At 37.6% G+C, this 23,598-nt stretch overlaps 2 protein-coding genes across 4 annotated transcripts in view; both read right to left on the bottom strand.

Moving 5' to 3' along the window:
• Window positions 1-14,042, bottom strand: part of ptpn6 (protein tyrosine phosphatase non-receptor type 6) — a 34,216-nt gene extending 20,174 nt beyond the window's left edge. The window contains exons 1-6 of one of the 3 annotated variants that reach the window (XM_081597326.1): window positions 13,763-14,042; window positions 13,151-13,206; window positions 12,998-13,063; window positions 11,707-11,777; window positions 6,559-6,681; window positions 5,293-5,487 (exon numbers count right to left, since the gene is read on the bottom strand). In XM_081597326.1, the coding sequence (XP_081453452.1) occupies window positions 5,293-5,487; window positions 6,559-6,681; window positions 11,707-11,717 (329 nt within the window). In that variant the 5' untranslated portion in view covers window positions 11,718-11,777; window positions 12,998-13,063; window positions 13,151-13,206; window positions 13,763-14,042. The other 2 variants (XM_008431426.3, XM_017309240.2) reach the window with 2 other exon arrangements.
• Window positions 14,043-15,400: 1,358 nt separating this feature from the next.
• The window catches only part of chd4b (chromodomain helicase DNA binding protein 4b), a 36,898-nt gene continuing 28,700 nt past the window's right edge, over window positions 15,401-23,598 (bottom strand). Inside the window, 6 exon segments of the mRNA XM_008431422.3 lie at window positions 15,401-16,340; window positions 16,343-16,489; window positions 20,471-20,666; window positions 20,756-20,888; window positions 21,792-21,900; window positions 21,983-22,153. Of these exon segments, the coding sequence (XP_008429644.2) occupies window positions 16,213-16,340; window positions 16,343-16,489; window positions 20,471-20,666; window positions 20,756-20,888; window positions 21,792-21,900; window positions 21,983-22,153 (884 nt within the window). The 3' untranslated portion in view covers window positions 15,401-16,212.

Raw genomic sequence — 23,598 nt, 5'->3', positions numbered from 1 at the left:
AAGAACATGATGGAGTGTGCAATAGAGGAAGGCAAGCACCGGGGTCTGGCCATTGCTTTCAAAAGTGTCAAAACTTAAAGTTTCCAACCGCAGAAACAAAAGGGAAGTTAGACAACTGTCAGAAAGAGAGAGAGAAGGATGAGGAGGGGTGGGGCGGTTAGAGGCCACGGCTTCCAGCTCGCAGTTGATTCTCACAAAATGCAGCAGAAACTAGTGTTCTTCACTCGGGCTTAGCTGGACATCAGCATGCTTCATCAGAGCAGCTCAGTGTTTCCAGCTGGAAGGAAAAGCTCCACCTCCAGCTGCAACGTCCTCGATTTATGTGCATGCTGCGCAAAAAAACGCAAATACTGGTGCAAAATTGAGCAAATATGCATTAAAATGAACTCTTGTAAAAGAGATCTTTGACCTCAAGGAGTTTTCTCCTGGTTAAATTAAGGTTGTAGAGCGTTTCAATAAGGTGCCACTGCAGCAGGAAGAATTGTCTAGCATGCATGCAGGCGTGAATTATCTGTATCATCTACAGACTATATTTAGCAACAGGCGCTAATGAGAGTTTTTCCGATAATAAAACAACTGAATAAAGGGCACTACTTGAAAATCTTACTGTATAGTCCTGTTTCAGTTCAGCTTAAGATGTGCCAACACATTCAAAAGTCTCGGTTTTTACAGATGGGTTTGAGTGAGCTACTGAAATTCTTGATTTTATGCCAAGCCTTGATAAAACTGCTCTATTTTCAAGACAAATTAGCTGGTTGAAAATAAATATCTAGCTTTAAACTCCTACTGTAGTTTTGTCAAAGAGTTATAACACATTGTTTCATCAGTAAGAACAACAGTATTTAAGAAATAGCAAAGAATAAACAAATGTGCAAATTTAGGACGCCGCCAAGGACTTTGAATGGAAAGTTTGGGTTCATAAACGCCCTGAAAATAAAAAAAAACAATAATTCAAGACTTTTTAATGCCTTGCAGAAACTGGTAAATTAATTCAAGAGCACAGCACATAAACTGAATATGTCGTAGAATTCAAATTCTTGTGAAATCTCCTCTTAAAGTGAAAAGAAATACGTATATGTCCACAGCTCAGTCACAGTCCTTTTAATAATGATGATTTTATCAAGGATTTTACCTTTAATCTGCCGTATAAACTAAAGACAGACTAATCATTTAAGAATTATTTAACCAAATCATCCAAAGAAAGACTTTAGTGTATATTTACAAAAATAATTATTTTTTCACAATTTGCTTTGTTCAATTTAAACATAAAACTGAAAGCTAAAGAAAAGCACGTTCAATCTAAACATGCTTTTCCTAGGAAAACTGGCACTTAAGAAAAAGTGAACTGAGATCAATTTTGCAGCATACTTAAAATAAATAATAATAATAAAATAATATTAGAATTAGCAACGTGTTAAAGACAATTTATTGCAGCTTTTATTTTTGGGATGATGATGTTTCCCGTCACTATGGTAATACTTAAAATAAAAAACAAATAGAAGCCTGTGGGCGGAAGCCAAACGAAGAAATAAATTTTGGTCTCATTGCAACTTCCTTTGCTCATAATTTCCATCGTTCTGTAGATTGATTGTATGCAAAATGTATAAAATGTAGATGAAATACAATTAATTCAACTTATCAATTAAAAAATAGTAAAGAATTTCACCCGTATGACATTAATACTGTTATTCTGAAATAACCAGGGCAGAACAATACTTTATCTGAAATTTAACTTAAAAACAGAAAGATTCCTGCTTTCTTGAACAAATTAAATGCACCAGTTTCTTCATTTGCATTTCCTTGAGCTGCTCTAACCAGCTCTGACTCAAACATTTATTTTGTTTATTGTCACATAAGACCAATATCTCACCATCAGTCACAAAGTTTTCACAAAGGAACTAAAACTAGAACCCAACAATTAAAACTCAGATTTATAACAGTTTGGGTTTTTTTGCCATCACCACAGGGTTTGGTTAAACCCAAACAAAGACGTGACAAAGACGATCACATTTCCCAAAAACGCAAGAACCGACAGACGAGTTTTCTGAACGCAAAATCAAGTTTCTGATTCGTCCTCAGGTGAAAAAATGAAGCCAGACGTAGCTGTCAAAATGTCAAATTCATATTTAGTTTTTAGATGGATGCATTAGGAAAATATGAAAACGTGGATCTACATAGATCTAAAACAAGTTCTTACTGAAAATCTTTTTTAAAATCCTAAACAAATATGTAACTAAATCGTGAGAAACTGGAGGTAGAAATACAAGATGTTGAACAGATGTAGATATACTGGAAGAATAAACATCCAAGATAAAAAATTTTAATTTGTTTTAGTATTTAAAAGATAATAAATCATTCTGACGATCCTAAAAAAGTGATTCCTGCTGTGGGACAGCATGAAAAAATAAATACAGATCTAATTTAAACTTTGGAAGAACATCTCAGATCAAATCTTTTCCATCTATTTCACAGGAGTGAAAAAGCAGATAAAGCGTTTCGAAATATAAGTCCATCTTTATAAATTAGAATATCATCGATAATAAATTTATTCACGTAATTCTGTCATAATAAACTCATATATAGATAAATATGTCACACACACACACACGCACACACACGTACGCACACACACGTACGCACACGCACACACACACGCACACACACACACACACACACACACACACACACACACACACACACACACACACACACACACACACACACACACACACACACACACAGATTTCAAGTGTGTATTTAATGATTGTGGTTTAGAGCTTATTAAAATGTAATTAGAAAATGACACCAGAAGGATTTTTATCAGAGATTTTATGTTCTCACCACTTTTGGGAAAGTTCGTGGAAGGAAAAAATGAGGTAGAAAAAAATGCATGGAGGATGACGACGGATGTTTCCAGAAGATGAGCAACATTACATGATTAAAGACATCAGGAACGTTTCATCTCGGCTGCAGAGAAAAATAACTAGACTTTCTGCTCAGAGGTCCAAAGTCCTGCTTTCAGATGAGACTTTAGTTTGAATTTCATGTCTGGAAGTAAGTGGAGAGGCAAATGTTTCTAGAATTTAAGTTTTCACAGTCAGAGATTATTTGTTCTGGTCCAGTGTGGTTTCTGAGGTTCACTGTCGAAGTCTACCAGGAAATTTCAGAGCACTTTGTACTTCCTTCTGCTAAAAGGTTTTATGGAGACCTGATTTAATTTCCCAGCAGGACCTGCCCACGCCGCCAAAGGTACCAAAAGTACCAGGACCCGACCTCGACCCCATTGATAATCTGTGAGCCAAGAGAGAAATGAGAGGCACCAGAACAATAATCCAGATTACTAATGAAACCTGGGCTGATCGTCTCCGTGCTACGCTGCACTGATGCAGTAATTCATGCCAAAGTTTCAAATAAAAAATGAAAATTTTTATTTAAAATTTTTTACTAAATTGAATTTTTTTAAGAGCAGCAGCAACATTAACAGATAAAAACACTGTAAAATAAATCTGTGTTAAATTTTGAATTGAGTTTATGAAATAATCTATGTTTTTTGATAACATTCAAATTTATTGAGTTGCACCTGTTGCAATAAGTGATAAATCATTGATAAATCAAAATGAAGTCAATAATTTCCACTTGCATGATTTGTCATTTTTCTCTTTTTCTACTGAAAACTGGTTGATAAAAAGTCTTCAGTCTGGTGCCTTGGACTCAATTATCCCTTTTTCTGAATGATTATTTTGTTTAAAGACACTTAATAATTCAATTTATTTGTTGTTTTGTTTATTTAAAACATCTTCTACTTCCAGCGTTACATATTGATTAGAATTTAAATTTTATTGATCTTTGAGAATGTGTTCTTGCTTTATTATTACGCCTTTACCAATATATGACTTAAAAATGGTCTCAAAACAACAATATTATCGCTTATCGAAATAACTTCTGGGACAATTTATCGTCCAGCTAAACTTGATACCACGACAGGACTGTATTTTAGCTGAATTATGTCACCAATTACCTCTTGTTTCTTCTAATTCAGCAAACAGAACCAGATGTAGGAATAAATGCGCTGCAGCTTTTAAAGGTGGGCGTTTTATTACTGACTCACACTGTGATCAACAAAGATGCTGCAACACCTCAAATTTCCTTAAATGAGAGCTTATCCCCCGGAGGAAAAGACTGAATGAACATTACGGCAACATAACGGCTGCTGGAGGAAATGTAGCTGGTCATGGCGGACTATTTTTAGCCCAACCACCTAACCAAACGTCGTCTCAGAGAACCTGAAAGTGAAGGTGTAGACCCAACCAAAAAGGCCAACAGACAAAATGAGTCAAACACCGACTGCTGCTGCACGCGCTGGACATCAAGGACACCACCAGGACCCATTTTACCGAGCCGTAACCACCAGATTTACATTCTTTGCCCCATTTCAGCTCCTAAATATCCTCTTTCAACAACGTTTGACTGCTTTGAATAAAAAATATTAAGCTTTTCGCACAGTAACTTGTTGTTGTTTTGGGAAAAAGTATGACATGTGAAGCCAGCTGTGCTTAGAAACACACTATAAAGGTTCAGAACAGTTAGGAAAGTTAGGAAGTTATGACCAAACTGGTCACATATGTTCAAAAGGAAGATGAGATCAGAACTCCACCAATCCGATATTAATATCTGTATCAGTCCCGATGTTGAAAATGTTCTAGACCGAGTATCGATGACATCCATACCGGCAGATCTATTCAAAGTTATCAAATAAAACTGTAATTTAGTACATTTAAATCTGCGTTTAAAAAAGGAAATGTCTGAGAGACATTATGTTTATTTTACATTATATTTAGAATTCATAATTTCACTTTCTGAACCATTTAAAGGTTTATTGCAGTTTGACATCTTTGACCAGGCTAGACAATATTTAGAACATTTTGTTTTTGTCAGTTTCAGTTTCTTTATTATTTATTTTACTTTGGCTGTTTTACTGCTAAATGCGCCGACTGAACAAATTAACGTTGTTTTTCCACGTTTGACCAAGATGGTGAAGCTACTGGTGTGTTTCAGTGTGCTGAACTGGTGCAGAGTTATCAAATGAAAATGTAATTCAGTAATTCAACGATGTTTTTCTGTATCGTATCGGTATCACCTGATATTAAACCTCAGATATTGGTATTGGAAGAGAAAAAAGCGGATTGGTGCATGAGATATATGAACGGACACTTCCCATACAGAGTCATGCCTTATGAAAGGTTATTCTGTATGACTATATACACGGAAATGAATAACTAAGGGAGGTCAGACCTTTCTGTGGTCGGGTCGGAGCAGTTCACAGGATATTTGAGCTCGATGATTGTCCCGTCTTTGTCCTGAAGGATGCCGTTCTCTGCAGTGTAATACTCCACCAGCTCCGACAGGGTGGCAAACTTCTCCCCTCCGTACAGGTCGTAGTAGTCTCCTGTGTTTTGTATGCGGATGTGGGTGACCTGTTCACTCACCCTGAATAAAGAAAACCAGTCAAAAAACAAAACGCCTAAAGGAAAGGAAAGTGAGAAAGTTTTTCCAGCTCGTCAGGGTTTAATCTGGCATTTACATCAGATAAAACTGAATTAATATGTTTAAATGGTAAAAGACACTTCACAAAATTGCAAAAACACAAAATTTGACCAAATATTTGGTCTAGTTTCTACTGCAAATATCTTAGTTCACCTGAAATAAGACAAAACTAACTTACAAGTAGATTTTCAGCAAAATATGGGAGATTGCTTAATATTGATTAAAAAGCAATAGTTCTACTGGAAGATTATTTCACTTTTAAAAATACATTTACCCATGTTATAACACAAATTATATTTATAAGATCCAGTTAATTCTAATTTATCATCTAGCTACAGTCAGAGCTATCAATTTTATTGATCTGTAATACCAATTGGTAAAAATGTATTTCAGGATTCCAAATCAGCTGCGTTTTTTGCACTAACTTTGTAAAAATCATTGGTTTAAATATTCATCCTGCAGACAATTTTTCCACTTTAAAATGCAAAGCGTGCATGTATTTCTAGGTGTGGTTATTTATTTCACCTCAAATTCTCCTCAACATGCAAAAAAGCCCCAATAATGAAACCAACGACGACGTTGTTACTGAATGGCCCAGTTTACTCCTGGCGCCGCTAGAAAACCTCCAACAACTTTTCTACGACGAAATGTGTCTGAAGCAGCGAAAGGCGCATTAATGAATCACCTGTTAGAGGGGAAAGCTCTACAACAGAGGATGATTTTACGATCAGTGGAACCCGGCTGAGTCTAAAGGGCAAAGGCTTCACGACGTCTGATATGCGGACAGCAGATTTATCAGCAAGTTTCCCCTTTTAGAAACCTGCATTGCGAAGAATTTTATTTTTAGCCTTTCTCTGTCACATGACGTCCACACATTCATTAAATACCTCCACCTTTATGGTATTCAGCGACATTTAAAGTCTACAGAGGAAATTAGGAAGTAAATAAAGCAGCTGCGAGCGTAAAATCAGGATCCACAGGAGAGCGGCGGAGCTCAGTAAGCCCAGTTAGTACCTGACGGACAGGGAGAAATCGCCGACATTTTTCTTGCTGGGTCGAGCCAGAAAGCTGCCATGGATGCCTCGAGACTTCAGGATGTCCTCGGCCTGCAGGCCAGTGATGTCTCTGTGGAACCACCTGCATCACATGCAGTGAAGCAGAGACAGAAAGCAAAAAAAAAGGAGCATTTGTCTCCATGAAGAGGTTTAAACAACATGACTCTCAGCGCCATTATACCACAAGACAGAGATTAAATAACAGACCCACAAGAACGGGTTGGTCGCTTTCTGAACATAAGCTACAATAACTAAAAATAAAAATAAAACCAGTGCTCTGAGTAAAGTTACTATAATCACATTTTGTGTTTTTCCATTTTGCTCTTCATTCAGCATCGACTCCAACAGAAGCATCCTCGTTGTAGAGAAAATGTTTTATTCTTTCTGCCTACTCTGAATCAGAAATACTTTTGATTATGAAACATTTTCAACATGCAAATTGCATCAGCAGTTTCACTGAATTATGTTAAGAAAGATGAAGTTACGGCAATTCACTTCTAACATCCGTAACCCAGAAATGCAGATAAGAGGCGCAAAAGCTGAGCTCAGAAACACGCAAAATGCAGCATACAAATCTGTTGTTTTTTGATCAAAAACTTCATTTAAAGTGTTTGTGGTTGTGGTTTGAATGAGCCACAAATAAAACGAAAATCAACCCGGTCGCCGACTTAATTTTGGATCAGGTAACATTTTAACCAGCTACGGTTTGCCTGTTTTCCTAATTTTTTAAAGAGATGCTGATTCCTGAGATATTTTCCATTTAACTTAATGCATCATATAATCCAGATTTATTCTGCGTTTAGCAGCAACATTAAAGCACAGATTACACAATTTAAACTTTAAAATGGTCTTTTACACAGAAACAAGAGATTCAAAGAACTCAAATCTTGAGGATACACAGATTTTAAACTTTAAAGCTTCCTTTTTGTCTAAAGCAGAGAGTGTTTCGCACACAAGTCTTGAGAAATCACATGATAGAGGAACAGAGCAGAGTCGGTGAACGTCTGGCGAAAGACAAGAGAAGGAGGAATGGAAACAGAGAAGTTGTCATCAAGCAAACACAAAAGAGACACGACCAGAGATGACTAACGGAGCGTTACAGAGTCCGGCGCAGGCTTTGACTCACCGAACCATGTCGTCTCCTCACTTTTTCTGGGACGAGAGAGAACAAGAGTCACTTGTACCTGTGCAACACGTGCAAACTCAAAAGCACAAGCCTTTTCTCTTTCCTTTTAGATCCTTAATCTCACAAAAAAAATGAGTAAAGACTAACTTTTTATCTACTTCCTCTCTCCTTGTGCACTTTAACACGAGTTCTCTCTTTCTTGCACATCTGCTGTCGCAGATGCTAACCAGACGACTGACACGAACGTCTTTCCACCTAACATCAAAACTCTCGCATCTATCTCTCGCTTTATTGCATCACATTCACAAAACACTAATAAATGTTCCTCCTCTCAGCACCTTCCTGCAGTCTGACCTCTTCCTACCTCGACCCAGCGCCAACCAGAAGCAGGTAAACACTTACTCTTCTCAGCTGCTCCTGAAAACAACTGTCACTCGCCGGGACGTTCACACAGTATACGTCTGTCTCTTCCCCCTTCTGCGTCGTTCGCTCTCTTCCTTCCTTTTTACGTCTCCTTTCACAAAATAGTGAAAGCAAGACAGGAACAAAAATAGCTGACAGGCCGGAATTCCTCCAGCAGATAGAGACGCAGCTTTTTTCTTTTTTCTTTTCCTCTTCTTCTCGCTCCTGTCTCTCGTTTCTTCTTGTTTCTTAATGACGACCACAACAAGACCTCATCGAATCTGAGAGCAGAGAAGGTTTCGGCTCCATCACTGGAGTTTCCTGTGCAGATCCATTCACTGGTGGATCCACCAGCTACTCCATCGTGCTTCACAGAAGTTCAGAAATGAAAAAACTCTGACGTTTTCGTGTCTCAACCTTCCCACTTGTCTGCCACTGCTGCCGTTTATCCTTTACTTCCAGGTGTGTATGACTGTGTGTGCATGTAACACACAAAGGTCAGAGTCACTGAGCACTTCCTCATTTGCGTTCTGACCTCCCCCCCCTCTGCAAAGCGCGCCTGTGTGGGTGTGTTTGAGCTGCCAAAGTATTTGCAGGGGTAAACATTTCATCAAAATTAGTCATTTTGTAAAGGATAACAGAAAAGGCTTCCTCCTAAAGCATCACAAACAAACAGTCTGCGTTTAATCCACTAATAGTTTCCATCCACATCCACGTTGAACCAGTTCCTCAGAGTCGACTTTAAAACTTTCAGAGTGAGAAATTGTGGAGGAATACACATAAAGCACGGAGCGCTCCTCCCTGCCCCCAACGCGCGCTAGCACATTTTAGCACACATGCAGCCCTGCAGGTGTCGTCGTGGTTAACGCCGGCTGCTTGCATTTTATTTCTCTCATTTCACTGTGGCGCTCTGCAACAGTTATAAAGCTGCTTTGACTTTTTGTCCCTCCTCCAGACAGACACACACACACGCACACACGTGCAGCGCTCATTCTGGTTGAGTTGTCGCAGCCGCAGAGTGACAACAACAATGTTTCCCCCGATTGTTTGGTCAATGCTCTGAGCGTTGCAACACCTGAAGCTGCAGCAGAGCACCAGATTGTTGCCGCTCGCAGGAGTTTAATGCAGGTTTGCTTCTAATGCTCACACTGATTACACAACTTCTTCCGCGCATGAAGCCGTTCGTTTATGTTCCTCTTTAGTGAATTAGCTGGTTAAAACCCGTCGGCGATCCTTATCTGAGCACATCTAGCATCAAAAATGCACGTAACTATGTGACTATTTACTGGTAATGATGTGCAAAAAGATTTAAAAGTTTTATCAAAGCTCTATAGTCTGACTTTTATCGTCTATAAATTAAACCAGAAATGTTTTTACATTTATTCAGTAGGGGAAAAAAATAAATAATTAATGGATTTTTTTCATATGAGTTACAATACAGGTCCTTCTCAAAACATTTGCATATTGTGATGAAGTTCATTATTTTCCATAATGTAATGATAAAAATTAAACTGTCATATATTTTAGATTCATTGCACACCAACTGAGATATTTCAGGTCTTTTATTGTTTTAATACTGATGATTTTGGCATACAGCTCATGAAAACCCAAAATCCCTGTCTCAAAAAATTAGCATATCATGAAAAGGGTCTCTGAACGAGCAGTTAACCTAATTATCTGAATCAGCAAAGTAACTCTAAACACCTGCAAAAGATTCCTGAGGCTTTTAAAAACTCACAGCCTGGTTCATTACTCAAAACCGCAATCATGGGTCAGACTGCTGACCTGACTGCTCTCCAGAAGGCCATCATTGACACCCTCAAGCAAGAGGGTAAGACACAGAAAGACATTTCTGAACCAATAGGCTGTTCCCAGAGTGCTGTATCAAGGCACCTCTGTGGGAAGGAAAAAGTGTGGCAGAAAACGCTGCACAACGAGAAGAGGTGACCGGACCCTGAGGAAGATTGTGGAGAAGGGCCGATTCCCTTGGGGGAAGCAGTAGACTGAGTCTGGAGTAGAAACATCCAGAGCCACCGTGCACAGGCGTGTGAAGGAAATGGGCTACAGGTGCTGCATTCCCCAGGTCAAAGGTCAAGACACTTTTGAACCAGAAACAGCGGCAGAAGCGCCTGACCTGGGCTACAGAGAAGCAGCACTGGACTGTTGCTCAGTGGTCCAAAGTACTTTTTTCGGATGAAAGCAAATTTTGCATGTCATTCTGAAATCAAGGTGCGAGAGTCTGGAGGAAGACTGGGAAGAAGGAAATGCCAAAATGCCAGAAGTCCAGTGTCAAGTACCCACAGTCAGTGATGGTCTGGGGAGCCACGTCAGCTGCTGGTGTTGGTCCACTGTGTTTTATCAAGGGCAGGGTCAATGCAGCAGCTATCAGGAGGCTTTGGAGCACTTCATGCTTCCACCTGCTGAAAAGCTTTATGAAGATGAAGATTTCATTTTTCAGCACGACCTGCTCACAGTGCCAAAACCACTGGTATTACTGACCATGGTGTTACTGTTGGCCTGCCAACTCTCCTGACCTGAACCCCATAGAGAATCTGTAGGATATTGTGAAGATAAAGTTGAGAGATGCAAGACCCAAAACTCTGAATGAGCTTAAGGCTATCGAAGCATCCTGGGCTCCATAACACCTCAGCAGAGCCACAGGCTGATTGCCTCCATGCCACGCTGTATTGAAGGCTGCAAAAGGATTCATGACCAAGTATTGAGTGCATAACTGAACATAATTATTTGAAGGTTGACCTTTTTGGTATTAAAAAACATTTCGTTTATTGGTCGGATGAAATATGTAAATTTTTTGAGACGGGGATTTTGGATTTTCATGAGCTGTATGCCAAAATCATCAGTATTAAAACAATAAAAGACCTGAAATATTTCAGTTGGTGTGCAATGAATCTAAAATACATGACAGTTTAATTTTTATCATTACATTATGGAAAATAATGATAATTTTTCATTCATAATGAATGAAAAAGTTTCTCTCCGTTGTTAAACAGAGAACCAAAGGAGACATCCTAGAGAAGGAAAGAAGGAAGGAAGGATGGACACGAGGAAGAACGGTAGAAAGAAACTTAAACTTAAAAACACAAGGAAAGAAAGAATGAACAATCTAGAAAATATCTGAAAAATCGACTTTAGTTTACATTTGATTGCTTTCTGAGTCTGACCCAAAGTGAAACAATTTCACATCAATTTCTCAGAGATTTTTTATCATCATCTTTGATCAAACGTAAAGCTGTTTGACCGTCAACGTATAGGTGTGATTTCATGTTTTAGATCATTTTATCTTTTACTTTAAAACCAAAAACTCAAAAAATGACTACATTTAAAAAAGCAAACAAAAAGTTAAATGGTTTTATGTTTTTTCTCGTCTAATGAAATAACTTTTTACCAGCGTTCAATCAATAAGTCACATTTCTGAGACAATTTCCCAACAAACCACCAGATTAAACAAAAAAAAAGAAAAGCAGCAAAGTGGAAAAAAAGTGAAAGCAGGAGGAAAAAAATCCCAGCATCTTGTTGAAAATAAAAACAAAGGCATCAGGTAAAACGTAAAACACTCACCCACAAGACATTGCTGGGGCTCCTGTTGGGATCTGCGCAGCGTTGGGTTTGTCCTGATCAGGAAGTGACGGCTGTAAATCAAGGACGGAGTGAAAACTGTCACAGTATTTTCCATTCACAGTTTATTTTCCCTCTTCTTCCTTTCTCCATTTTCTGGTGAGCAGCAGCCCGACTCCAGCCAACAACTCTTCCTACGATAAGCTATCAAAGCCGCGCCGCCCTTCCCACCCTGTAATTTACTCTAATTCTTCCTAATTATTTCACTATCTGCAGGAGGAAAATGCGTCTTTTCCTGCCCGCTTCGCCCCTGACCCTCCGCTCACAACCGGCTCCACGAGGAAGAGCGGTCCAGCTTTTATCACCACCCTGGATCTACATTTGCCTCCATGTAAATTTTGCCCCGTCTTTCGAGGCCTGCATGCAAACGATAAGAGAGCTCCTCACGCTCAGCGTTCAAATAAAAGAACATAATATCGGCATCAGATAGACGAGACAGGACGTCAAATTGTAGGAAATAATTGACAAAAAAGATTTTAAAAGCCAGTTCAAACAAACTGCTGATTTATTGATATTTTTTTAAATAGACTGAAAGAGAATAGTACATATTTGTGAAGTAAAGTGAAAAAAGTGTTGTGTGCATTTGCATTTTTTATTCTGGTACATCTAATTAAAATCCTATGCAAATGAAGCGATTAATCGTATTAACTGTGATGAGTCGATTATTAACCTAACAGTCAACTAATTTAGTAATTGAATTGTTAATTGGAGTATACAGACTCTAAAAAAGGTAATTTTCTGAAATTACACATTCAGAGCTGTAATTAAGCCAAAACTGTACAAGAATATTTACATTTTTCAGTTAAGATAAAAAAAACTCTCAGAACTCCTCAAGTAGCAGTTTTAGTTTTACCAGTTTCAAATTCCATAAAAAAAAGAAGAAAAATCCTTAAGAATATTTGCTCTCCAATTATTAACTGATTAATCCAATAATAACTCAGTAAAATCAATACTAATTATTGGCTGTAGATTCGTCCTTTGCTACACATGATCAAACCCAGCTGATCTTTGAAGGCCTCAGAGGTTTGTTAGAGAACATCAGTGAACAAAAAGCATCATGAAGACCAAAGAACACCGCAGACAGGTCAGGGATGAAAAGTAAACAAGAGAGCAGCTCAGCTACAAATATAAACAAACACCCAAACTGACAGGCTGAGCATCAACCAGAAAAGCAAACAAGAGGAGAGAATCTGTTGACGGGGCAACCAGTTGTTGTTCCCTTTACAAGTCTGACCTTTAAAGAAGAGCGTCAAGAAGGAAGCCATCGGTTGAGTGCAGCCATAAATAGTCCAGCAAGCCTCTAGAAGACGATGATACTAAAGTTAAACCTTTAGGCCTTCACTCAAAATGCTGTAAGGAGAGAAACTGCTACTCAGGCCATCCTCACTGTGAGACACGGTGGTGGCAGCATCCTTCTGTGGAGATTAGGGCTGGAAGATATCGCTGAAAAACATGTCGCCGGAAAACAATTATCATATCAGCCAATGCCGATCATTATTGATTAGCTTTTTGTTTTAAATATGTTAAATATGACCAAACTGTTTGTTTCCTTTCATGTTTTATCCAGTTTTCACTCCACGCTGTTTATTTTTATTTTTAAGCAGTTATGAGACAGTGATGAAACCTTTAACTCCTAATCCGCAAGTTACTCGAGAGATTGTTACTAGGTAAGCACAAGTTACTCTACAAGTTGTTGCTAGGTAACCAAAGAACGACTGAATTAGTTGGTGCCACTCACTGAATTCAAAGTCAGAAATACTTTATTGATCCCAAAGGAAAATTAAATGTTGTAATTCATGTTAATTCAAATCCTTCAAAGAGTTATTGTAGATAGTGGTGGCTGTTGGCAGAAAAGATCTTATAGCATACATGATGCTAGGCTACATGACGGTGCTGCATTGTCTCCATGGTTACTAATGATCATAAGCACCTTCTATATAATGCGATATTTGATATCTTCCTAATCATACTTACTTATAATGTAAGTTAGTTTTCTTACCTTGTAAAAAGTGTTCGCCGCAAATCTGCAATTTCACCGACGGCTAACAGTCCTTATGATTGACGGCTGCTATCCATCGCCGCCATCTTTTTTCATTAAAAGTTATAAAATAAAATGACAAATTTGGTTTGCATTCTTGTCTGTTTATGCAGCCGACCGCGCAGCACGCTATGACCATATTAAAGCGAAATCAACGGAATAGAAGCTATATTAAATTACAGATATCCGATTTTAAGACTAGCTTTAAAAGAGCGCATTGGTTGTATTAACGTCCGTCATGGCGGACTGAGCGGAGTTCTTGACAGCGTGACGTCACATGCAAAGGATCATATTGGTTAGGCTGCCAGTTATATCGACTCTTGATAATGATCACGAGTCTATCGCGATAGATATTATTGATTTATTGTCCAGTCATGGTGGGGATTTTTTCTTCTTCAGTAGGAACAGAAGAAGTTTAAACTTCAGAGTCATTTATAACACTAACTAAGCCCAGTCGCACTCAGACTTCTGTGTGAACAGTTTACTTCCCCAAAGTCACATGCACAGAAGAACACAGACGTCACACAGCAGCGCTTTGTTTATGGGAGTAATAAGGGAAATTATTACACATTTGAGTAAAAGATGTTTGTGGATCTATTTTAAAGTTTACTCAGCAAGGGGAGCCGACAACATTGTCACGAGATCATAACAAGAGGGAAGTTAATAAAAAGAAAGCACAACTAATGGCAACGACCTTTTGTGGAGAATTAAGAGCAACTTCTGTAGAGAAGTGTTTGGATTGTAATCAGAGCCAAGAGTGGTGGGATTGTGATTTGATGCAGTTACACAGACTTTTTTCACAAGTTCATAATTATAATTTTCAGTCATTGTTTACACCATGTCTTTTTCTGGTGTCTAACATCAATAACATAAAAGTCGTATAAAATGCCATATCCATTCAAATTGAAAACCAGTTTATTTCCACATGTTAGCGGCACAAATCAGATTTTTTTAGGGTGAAAATATCAGAATAGGGCCATTCAGACAGCAGTGAAAATGTTGGATATATGTCACATACTGTATGGGCAGAAGAAAGCAGATTTGAGTTGCATTTACCTGCTGTGTGAACATAGCCTTTGTGTGTTAAAATGGTCCAGTTAAAGTATCATAAAGGCCTAGTAAAGTTACAGCATCTGGCTTTTTATGGTGCAGAATTATGACGCATGAACTTATGACATAAAAGTCATAAGTTTATAATTATAATTTCCAGTCATTTAGAGAATTATGAATAAGTTTGAGGCACTTTGCAATAAAAAAATGGACAGAGTTCTATCTCTAGATGTCAAACCTGGCAGAGACGTACAAAATACTTCCAGCTGAAGAGCAAAATATACTCAATTCTTGTGTTGCAACATATGAGAAATGATTGTGGGATATAAATATTATTAAAAACGGTTGCAAAACATAAATACCTTTAGGATGATGCTCATCCTCAGAGCAGAGTCGGTGCTCCACAGGTATAAATACCTGACAAGAAATTTTAAGTTTTTTCTTATTTGTCTCCTACAAAAGCACAAAATTTACTTTATTTTGTAAAAATAGAGACATTTTATCACATACAGATTTGATAAAAGAAATGAAGGAATAGAAAGAATGAGAAACATTTGACTTTTTTATTGTAGGTCATAAAAACAAACAGCGACAATAAAAACAACAAGGTTGTAACAATCATATTTTATAAGGTAAAACATAACAACAGACAAGAAAAATTAAATAAACTCAAAAGATTGTTATCTTTCCAAAAACTGTCCAATGTACCAAAAAGCAAGTGGAGATGGTTTTATTTTATTTATTTATGTTTTTAGCATTTGAGGAAAAGTCTCAGTTGAGTAAATCTGTGGTTCTGTTAGGAATGTAATGGTTCTGGTTGTGGTGTGAGCACAAAGAGCTGGTCCCAGTTCAGTTCACCTGATGGGGCAGCTGGGAGGACGGAAAGGAGAGGAGGTAACAGACCTGACGCATCGGCGGCGAGGCGTTCTGCAGTATTGACGCACGGTAACCCGCCCCGCCTGAAACACACTTACACCCATCAAACGTACCAGTGCCGACTCAGAGACAACATGGAGGCTTCTAACAAAAACGCCAGTAGTTTCACAAGATCCAACAGGTGAAAGTGACGCAGTAAAATCCCCCCGCGACCTAAAAGTTAATACAGAGAACCGGGACGCCTCAAACATGATCGGTTTAATGACACACACATATATATTACACGCGCTGGAGGCTGCTGACGGGACAGGAGCTGCCTGCATGTCAGTGCTCAGGTGATCCCAGAAGGAAAAATGCTTGGATTTAGCTTCCCGTTGTTTATCTACATTTCCAGTCCTTCTATAAACTCCGGCTGCTGTCCACAGGTGTAGAGCAACGACTGACCTGACTGTGCTGTACAAGGTGAGTAAAATAAACGACATCTGCTACATGGAGGTGAGGTGAGCGTGACTAGCCTCAGTCAGTGAGCGAGATGGGAAAAAAGGTGCGATGGGATTGGTCAGCGCGGCACCTGCATTTGCTGTGAGGTCTGGGACTGGTTCTGGGCTGTGACGTCGGGCCCCCGGCTGGCCAGGCGGCTCAGGATGTTCCTCTCGGACATTTGCAGCCGCACGGCCACAGGGGGTATCCTGGCGATGGTGGCTGGCAGACGAGTAACGTCGGCCTTCATGTCGCTCAGCAGCTCCTCCAGCTGTTTGAGGACTGGAGACGAAGCAGAGCAACAGTGACTGCTTATTATCACCGCTAAAATAACAAAACTAACAAGAACAAAATAAACATACATATAGGGGGTATTATCTATTTTTCATGGGCTTAATGCCATTTCATAAAACAACCAAGCTACACTGCAAAAACACAAAATCTTACCAAGTATTTTTGTCTAGTTTCTGTACAAATAAGACAAAACCTATCAGTAGCTTTTCTAAACGAAACAAGAGTTTGTTTTAAGTCAATACCTCCTTATTGTTAATGAAAAAGTACAAGCTCCACTGGCAGATTATTTCACTTATAATATGGGAAAAATATCTCGTTATAAGTGAAATAATCTGCCAAGGGAACAGTTACTTATTAGTCAATATTAAATAATGACTGACTTGAAACAATCTCCAATATCCTGATGAAAAGTTAGTTGTAAGTTGGTTTTGTCTTATTACTAGTTACTGGTTTCTATGTTTTTATGACTTTATATTTTTGTGTTTTTATGATATAAAGCACTCTGCCTTGTTGCTGAAACATTCTAAATAAACTCGATTTAGTATTTTTTAAGTGTTGTAAACTGCCCCGAGACTTGCTTATCAGTTATTACTATTTAAACATATTTTATCTAAACCCTGACAGAAAGTTTAAATCAAAAACTAATTTCACTTATAACAAGACATTTTTCATCGTGTCTTAAATAAAATAACCTGCCAGTGGAACTAGAACTATTTTTGTAATCAATTTTATTAAATATTATTAGAATTCATCTTGTTAAAAAGCTAATTTTAAGTTAATTTTGTTTATTTAAAGTGAAATAAGATATTTGCACAAGAAAGTAGAAACTAGGCAAAAATACTTGGTGACATTTTGGTTTTTTGTCGTCGTCATTGTTACAGAGTTTCTGTAGATTTCACCATTTCAAATTTAAGACTTTTTAAGATCGTTATAAATTAACTTTAAGATCTGTATCATGACAGAAATGAACAAAATAATAATCTACAGCCAAAACGTTCTGATATGTTGTACAGCCGTGAATTGAGGTGAGACCTGGGCTCGTCAGTGTTTCAGTTTCTGCTTCAGAAACTGTGACGCTGTTGTCACGCTCCCTCCTTTATCGTTTTACTGCCATCAAATCTGAAAGTGCAACAGTATTTTCTGGCATTTAAAATGGTTCCTTTTTAAAAAAAAATATTTTCAGTGAACATGAGGCAAATGTATTATCATAATTTCTGCAATGCAGCCACGCAGAATGGGGAAGTTGGTAATTATACCTACCCACGTTTTGTTACATGAGATCATTGTGACAACAGACACGCCCTAATATTAATTTGTAACTGACCAAAATCTACCAAACAGAGCAGGATAGTTATTTCCTTTTTTTTTTGCCTTGCAAAATGTAACTTACACATCTGCACACACATTTCAGATTATTTGTTAGAAATAAAGGTCAGTATCAAAGAGGATTCTTCCCTGCATTCTGACATTTAGGGTGACATTTGTCAGTAATGAAAATTATTATCACATGCAACCTCCTCTTCTCTCTTTTAACGCCTCTGCATTGTTGCATTTCATTAAATTAGTACAGTCTTCCACTACAGCAGAAGTCATTTTGTGTCTACCCGCAGAGCCTTTCTGGCGTCGACGCCGTGCATAATTAAACCGTATTGAATGGACAGCTTCCTGTATCTCTGTTCAGAAGTATTTAATGAATGGAAGTGAATATGAAAGAAACATGAAAACACAAGTTGGACACATTTAAACAACTCGTTTTTCCCAACAAACTGATTAGATTCCTTTACGGAAAAAAGAATAAAATCTAAATGTGATAAGATGTGAAGCTAGTGATTGCACACCTGTGAATTTTACTTGCAAGTTTTTTTTTCATTTTCCCACGAATAAACACAGAAAATTAAAACAATGTCACCTGAAACACAAATAAATAAATAAAAATTCTCTATTTTGATACATTCAAATTCAAAATTTAAATTACTTAAGCTAGTTGAAACTGAACTGGGCAGTCTTTGCTTCACCAAAAACAAATAACAATACAGTTTGCTCTTTGTGAAACTAATTATATTGGTGGAAAAACACCAATATAATTATAATTATTATTTTTTTTTTTTTTCAAAATCTAAAAACTGGTTTTTGATAGACTGGATTATTTTACACTTTGTGATGTTTTTCTGTTTTCATGGTGTGAATCACTTTGGACTTTCTTATTACTGAAATGTGCTGCACAAATAAACTTGATTGATTGATTGATTGATTGATTGATTGATTGATTGATTGATTGATTGATTGATTGATTGATTGATTGATTGATTGATTGATTGATTGGGTTGCAAGTAGCTTGGGGTCTTTCTGCATTGAGTTTCCATGTTTTGCATTAGTGGGTCTTCTCCAGGTATTCCAGCTTCCTCCAAAAGTCCAAAAACATGATTACAATCATACATACAAAACATGTAATCATGTTTTTGCCCTTACAGGTATTGGTGTGTGTGATTGTCTTGTGCGTCTATGTTTTCTAATGATCACTAGAGAGAAACACCAACACCTCAGCATCCTTGCAAGAACAAGCAGGTACAAATGATGGATGAAACGGAGATCTGGCTTTCAGTAAAAATAATAGTAACACATTTGATTTACAAACGCTGTACAATAATAAAGAATAATAAAGATTAAAAACAAATAATAAGAAATCAGTAAAATATTACACATTAAAAGCAATTAAAAAAAACTGTTCTAAAGAAACAAAGATTTTTTGATGTGTTTCTTGTTTATATTCAACATTTCTATTTTTGCTCTAATCTTCTTTACATTGTTTATTTTTAATGATCCTAATAAAAACTGAGCTTGTTTGTTTTTGTTGCTTGTTTTTGGTCAGTATTGATATTTTTCACCTAATCCATATTGTGTCTTAATACATTTTTATGTCTATTTGTTCTGTTCACATTGAGGTTTACTTTACCTTTTACCTCCCCTGGAGAATAACTGAAGCATCAAAGCAGCACCTATTTAAGGTTTTAACAAATTTATTTATCTTCACTTCTTTTTTTCTTTCATAAATAGAATCAAAGCTTTCCATCTTGTTCCCTTTTGTGGAGAGAGTTTGGCTGGAAGAATATTGTAAGATATTTCAGTACACCAGCACAAAGAAAACACCAAGATACAAGATGTTGGAGGCAGTGCAGAAAAGACAGAGCGGGTCACTTCCATGTATTTTGGGATTGTGCCTACATGATACCCTATTGGCAGGACGTAAAGAATTTTATGGATAAGGTACTGGGGGTGAATATTCCACTTACATTGGAGGATCTGTACATGGGAAGAGGGATGGAAAGGTTCACAAGAGCAGGTGATAGATATATGTATAGGATAATGTTTGTGGCAAGTAAAAAAGCCATTACTAGGAAATGGCTAAAGGCAGAATTGACGTAATGCATAATATTTATATGATGGAAAGGCTGACTTTTTCCATCAGATTAGAATCTGGAAAATTAAAAGAATTATTGGAAAAAATTGGCAGGGTTTTATTTAACCAGACTTTGTTGATTAATAGTGTGGTTACGGGAACCCTTATAGAGCTACAGACTGTAAATAGTTGGCATACAGTTCATTTCCGATGAGAAGAGATTTAAAATTGTGATGACTTGGAAGAGAAGAACAGACAAGAAAACCAAATTTTAGATTATCTTTTTTTTTTTATGTTAATCAGCAAGTGAATGGATAGATTGGATAATATCGAGACTAGCAAAGTTGCTTTGTCCAAGGCAGGTACAGATTGTAGGTGCAGCTTATCTTGAATGACATGTATGGAACATTTGGAAAAAGAAAATAGTGTAAAGTCTCTGTAAGTACACTTGTATGAAAAATTGTCAATAAAAATGTGCAAAAAAAAAATAAAAAATAGAATAAAAGCTTTCACAGAATGATGTGAGGATGTCTGTACAGGAAACACATATGGGTTCTATGCACCCTATTCACCTTTATGCAGCACTGCATTGGCAGGCTTGTTTCCAGACATGGACTCTTTGCTGAGGTGCTGATGGGACTCTGCCAGACACTCCACCTCGCTGAAGCGAGTGTTGAGGGCCATGGAGGGGTGAGCCGGGTCCTCCGTCATGTTCAGGTAGGCCGCCCTGCGCAGCTGCTCCTCGATCACCAACGCCTGCTCCAGCAGCTTTAGGAGAAAACAAACCAGAAACACTCAGTGAGGCGTGACTCAAACAGGCCTGTACTCTTTGCAGTTACTTAGAAAGTTTGTTTCACCTTGAACCTCCGGGCCAGAAACTTGTTCTTGATCTCCAGGAAGTTTCCTCTGCTCATTTCCCCTTTGAAGGGCTCATTGATGATGGCAAACCTCACATCGTTCTGCACATCCTGCCATCGAGCGTAGCCGTGTCTGTGACATGAGAGTCAAAGGCAACAGCAACAACGCTGTAGTTTCTGGACAGACAGCAGGCAAGAGCGAAAACTTTCTGAATCCAAAAAACATGGATAAACACCTATGAAAGTTCAAATAAAAGCTTTTCTTAATTATGCGTTTAGTATAATTATTTAAAGGGGAAGTATTATGCAAAACTCACATTTTGCACATTTTTGTTTTTTCATTTGGGTCTCAAATACTCTTAAAAAACAGCTCAAGAGCTTAAAAAAAGTGAAATAAAAAAAAATAAACACCCAACTGTCTTTAGAAATAATGCCTTTTGGAGTCGGGAAAACAAGCCAGTTCAAAAACTTCCCGAATGTTGAGTCACACTGTGCCGTTACCTAGCAACACTAGCAAGTTTGGTCAGCTGGATTTCCCCCTGTATTCGCTGTACAATGGCTACTTGTACAGCCAACAAATAGCCATTTGTTGTTGATTTATCATTCGGAAATCACATCTTGCATTCTGTTGGTTGTGCAGGAGGCTCCATTTCTGCTTTTCAAAGATGTACGGATGTATAATTAGAATAGAATATACTTTATTGATTATTTGTTTGCAGCCATTTTCACATGGGAGTGTTAATGTTGAGTTGGGGGGCGTGGCCAGCAGCAGCTTATTTGGATTTAAAGTGACAAGAGACTTTAAAACAGCTCATTCTGACAGGAGGTCAAAATATGCAAAACTGACCAGACTAAAATCTCATCACCTAAGAATGACTTTGTCCAAAAACCTTAACATGTTTTGTAAAGCCCCTATATTTCTTCTAACCTGTTCATTGAAGCACAACAGGTCACTATTAAGACAAGAATTAGGTTTTTAAAATGCCAGCAATCACCCATAAAAACTGTTTTGCTAATAAATGTGTTTAAAGGATACTGTATGATTCCAGCCAACAGCCAGTAGTCATGGCGACGGTGCCAAATCTCGTAAGTCTTCTTGGTGACGGTGGCGGCCCTCTCTTCATTCTGCCACAGGGAGTGAAGCTCTGGGAAGAAAGGCAGAAAGGTCAAAGAGACAGACAGGAAACAAAAAAAAACAAAAAAAAAGAGGAAGGAAAGTGCGTCCACCTGTGAAACCACCATCTGCGATGTTGAACATGAACCTCTGCTTGGAGGCTTTCTTCTTCTCCTCACTGATGTTAACCGCAGATGCAGCTGTTCCTCCCTCTTTGCCGTTTTCGCCATTCTGCAGTTTTCCAGAATCGTCTGTTTTTATCCCGTCTTTCTCCTCTTTTTGCTCTGCAAAGTGCAAAAAAGCCCATCAGTACTCTTCAGGGTCAAGAGAGGCAACACATTTGGTTGCAAATACAAACAAAAACAAAACAAGAAAAAAAAATTTTTTTTTTTTTTTGTTGAATTGGCATCCCCAATAATTCACATCTTTCCTGTGCAAAGGCATGAATGTTTTATTGTCCATAAAACAAAACAAGAGTTAAGACTCCAGCTTCCACCTCGGCTGAATACAGTTTTTACTAAACTCTGGTTGGTCCGTTTACCAGCTCAGATTTATTAGGCTAGCACTATTGTAGTCAAGGTTCTGCTTGTACTTGGCAGAACTGCCAAAACAGTATTATGTCCATCTTCTGTATTTTGTCAAAGACAATCCGAGACTATTAGCCCTTAACAACAAAACACAGAACTATAGTGATACAGAGACATAAGCTGGAATCCATCATGTCCTCCAGATTGATTGCATTTGTAATTTAAGAAACTTCTGGCATGTTTACACGAATCACATGGTTGTTGTGGGTGTTGCCCACTAGTGTAGGTGTATGTCCACCAAACTTTCACAATAAAAGTTTTGAAAGTTAAAGAGAACATTCTGTGTATGTTAGTGGGACAGTAGGCAAAGTAAAATAAAGTAAAATAAACAGAAATAAAGATAAAGTGAATATTGTTAACAATATGTTTTATAATCATTAAGAAAATTCTAATAATATTTTACAATAAAATATTTTTATATTTTTTAATAAAAAAATATATAATAGGATATATCATGGGATATTTCACCAAAATCAGATAATTTTATCCTTTTAAAAAAACATCTGAGGATTTTATTTAATAAATAAAATGTGATTTGATTAATCTGATTTGAATAATATGGTGATTATTAGTACTGCTATTATTGGCAGAACTGCCAAAACAGTATGAACGTCCATCCACACAACCATTAATAATAATAATAATAATAATAATAATAATAATAATAATACACATCACCTTCTGTAAACAATCATTAGGGGCATGCCATAGCAATGCATAAGGAGAGCAGTACTGACTTGCGAAGCAAGTCAGTACTGCCTCCATGCATTGCATGGCAGGCACCTATTGTTCTACACCCAATAGAACGTCTCTTTATCAGTGAGAATGCATTCCATGCATTCTCACTTATAGTGTTTCTGTTTTTCTTTATCTTTATTATTCTGTCTTCCGTACGTTTTTTGTCGCTTAACTACTTTCACTACGTTTCACTAATTGTACTAATTTATATATCAAAACGTTCAGCTCCTTCAGGAGAATGGTGCTATGACTTTTGGTAAACTTCACTATTGCACTTTTTGAAATAATTGCACTTTTGTGCAAATATTTTCCCCATAGAAATGAATGGTGGAATTGGGCAAACACTCTAATTACCTCCTCAGGTCTCCAGAGCCTTGCTAATGACCTAATTATTGTATTCAGGT

This window comes from Poecilia reticulata, chromosome 16, assembly GCF_904066995.2.
Source record: "Poecilia reticulata chromosome 16, P_reticulata-male-v2, whole genome shotgun sequence".
NCBI lineage: Eukaryota > Metazoa > Chordata > Actinopteri > Cyprinodontiformes > Poeciliidae > Poecilia > Poecilia reticulata.
This window is presented reverse-complemented; position numbering and strand designations above follow the sequence as displayed.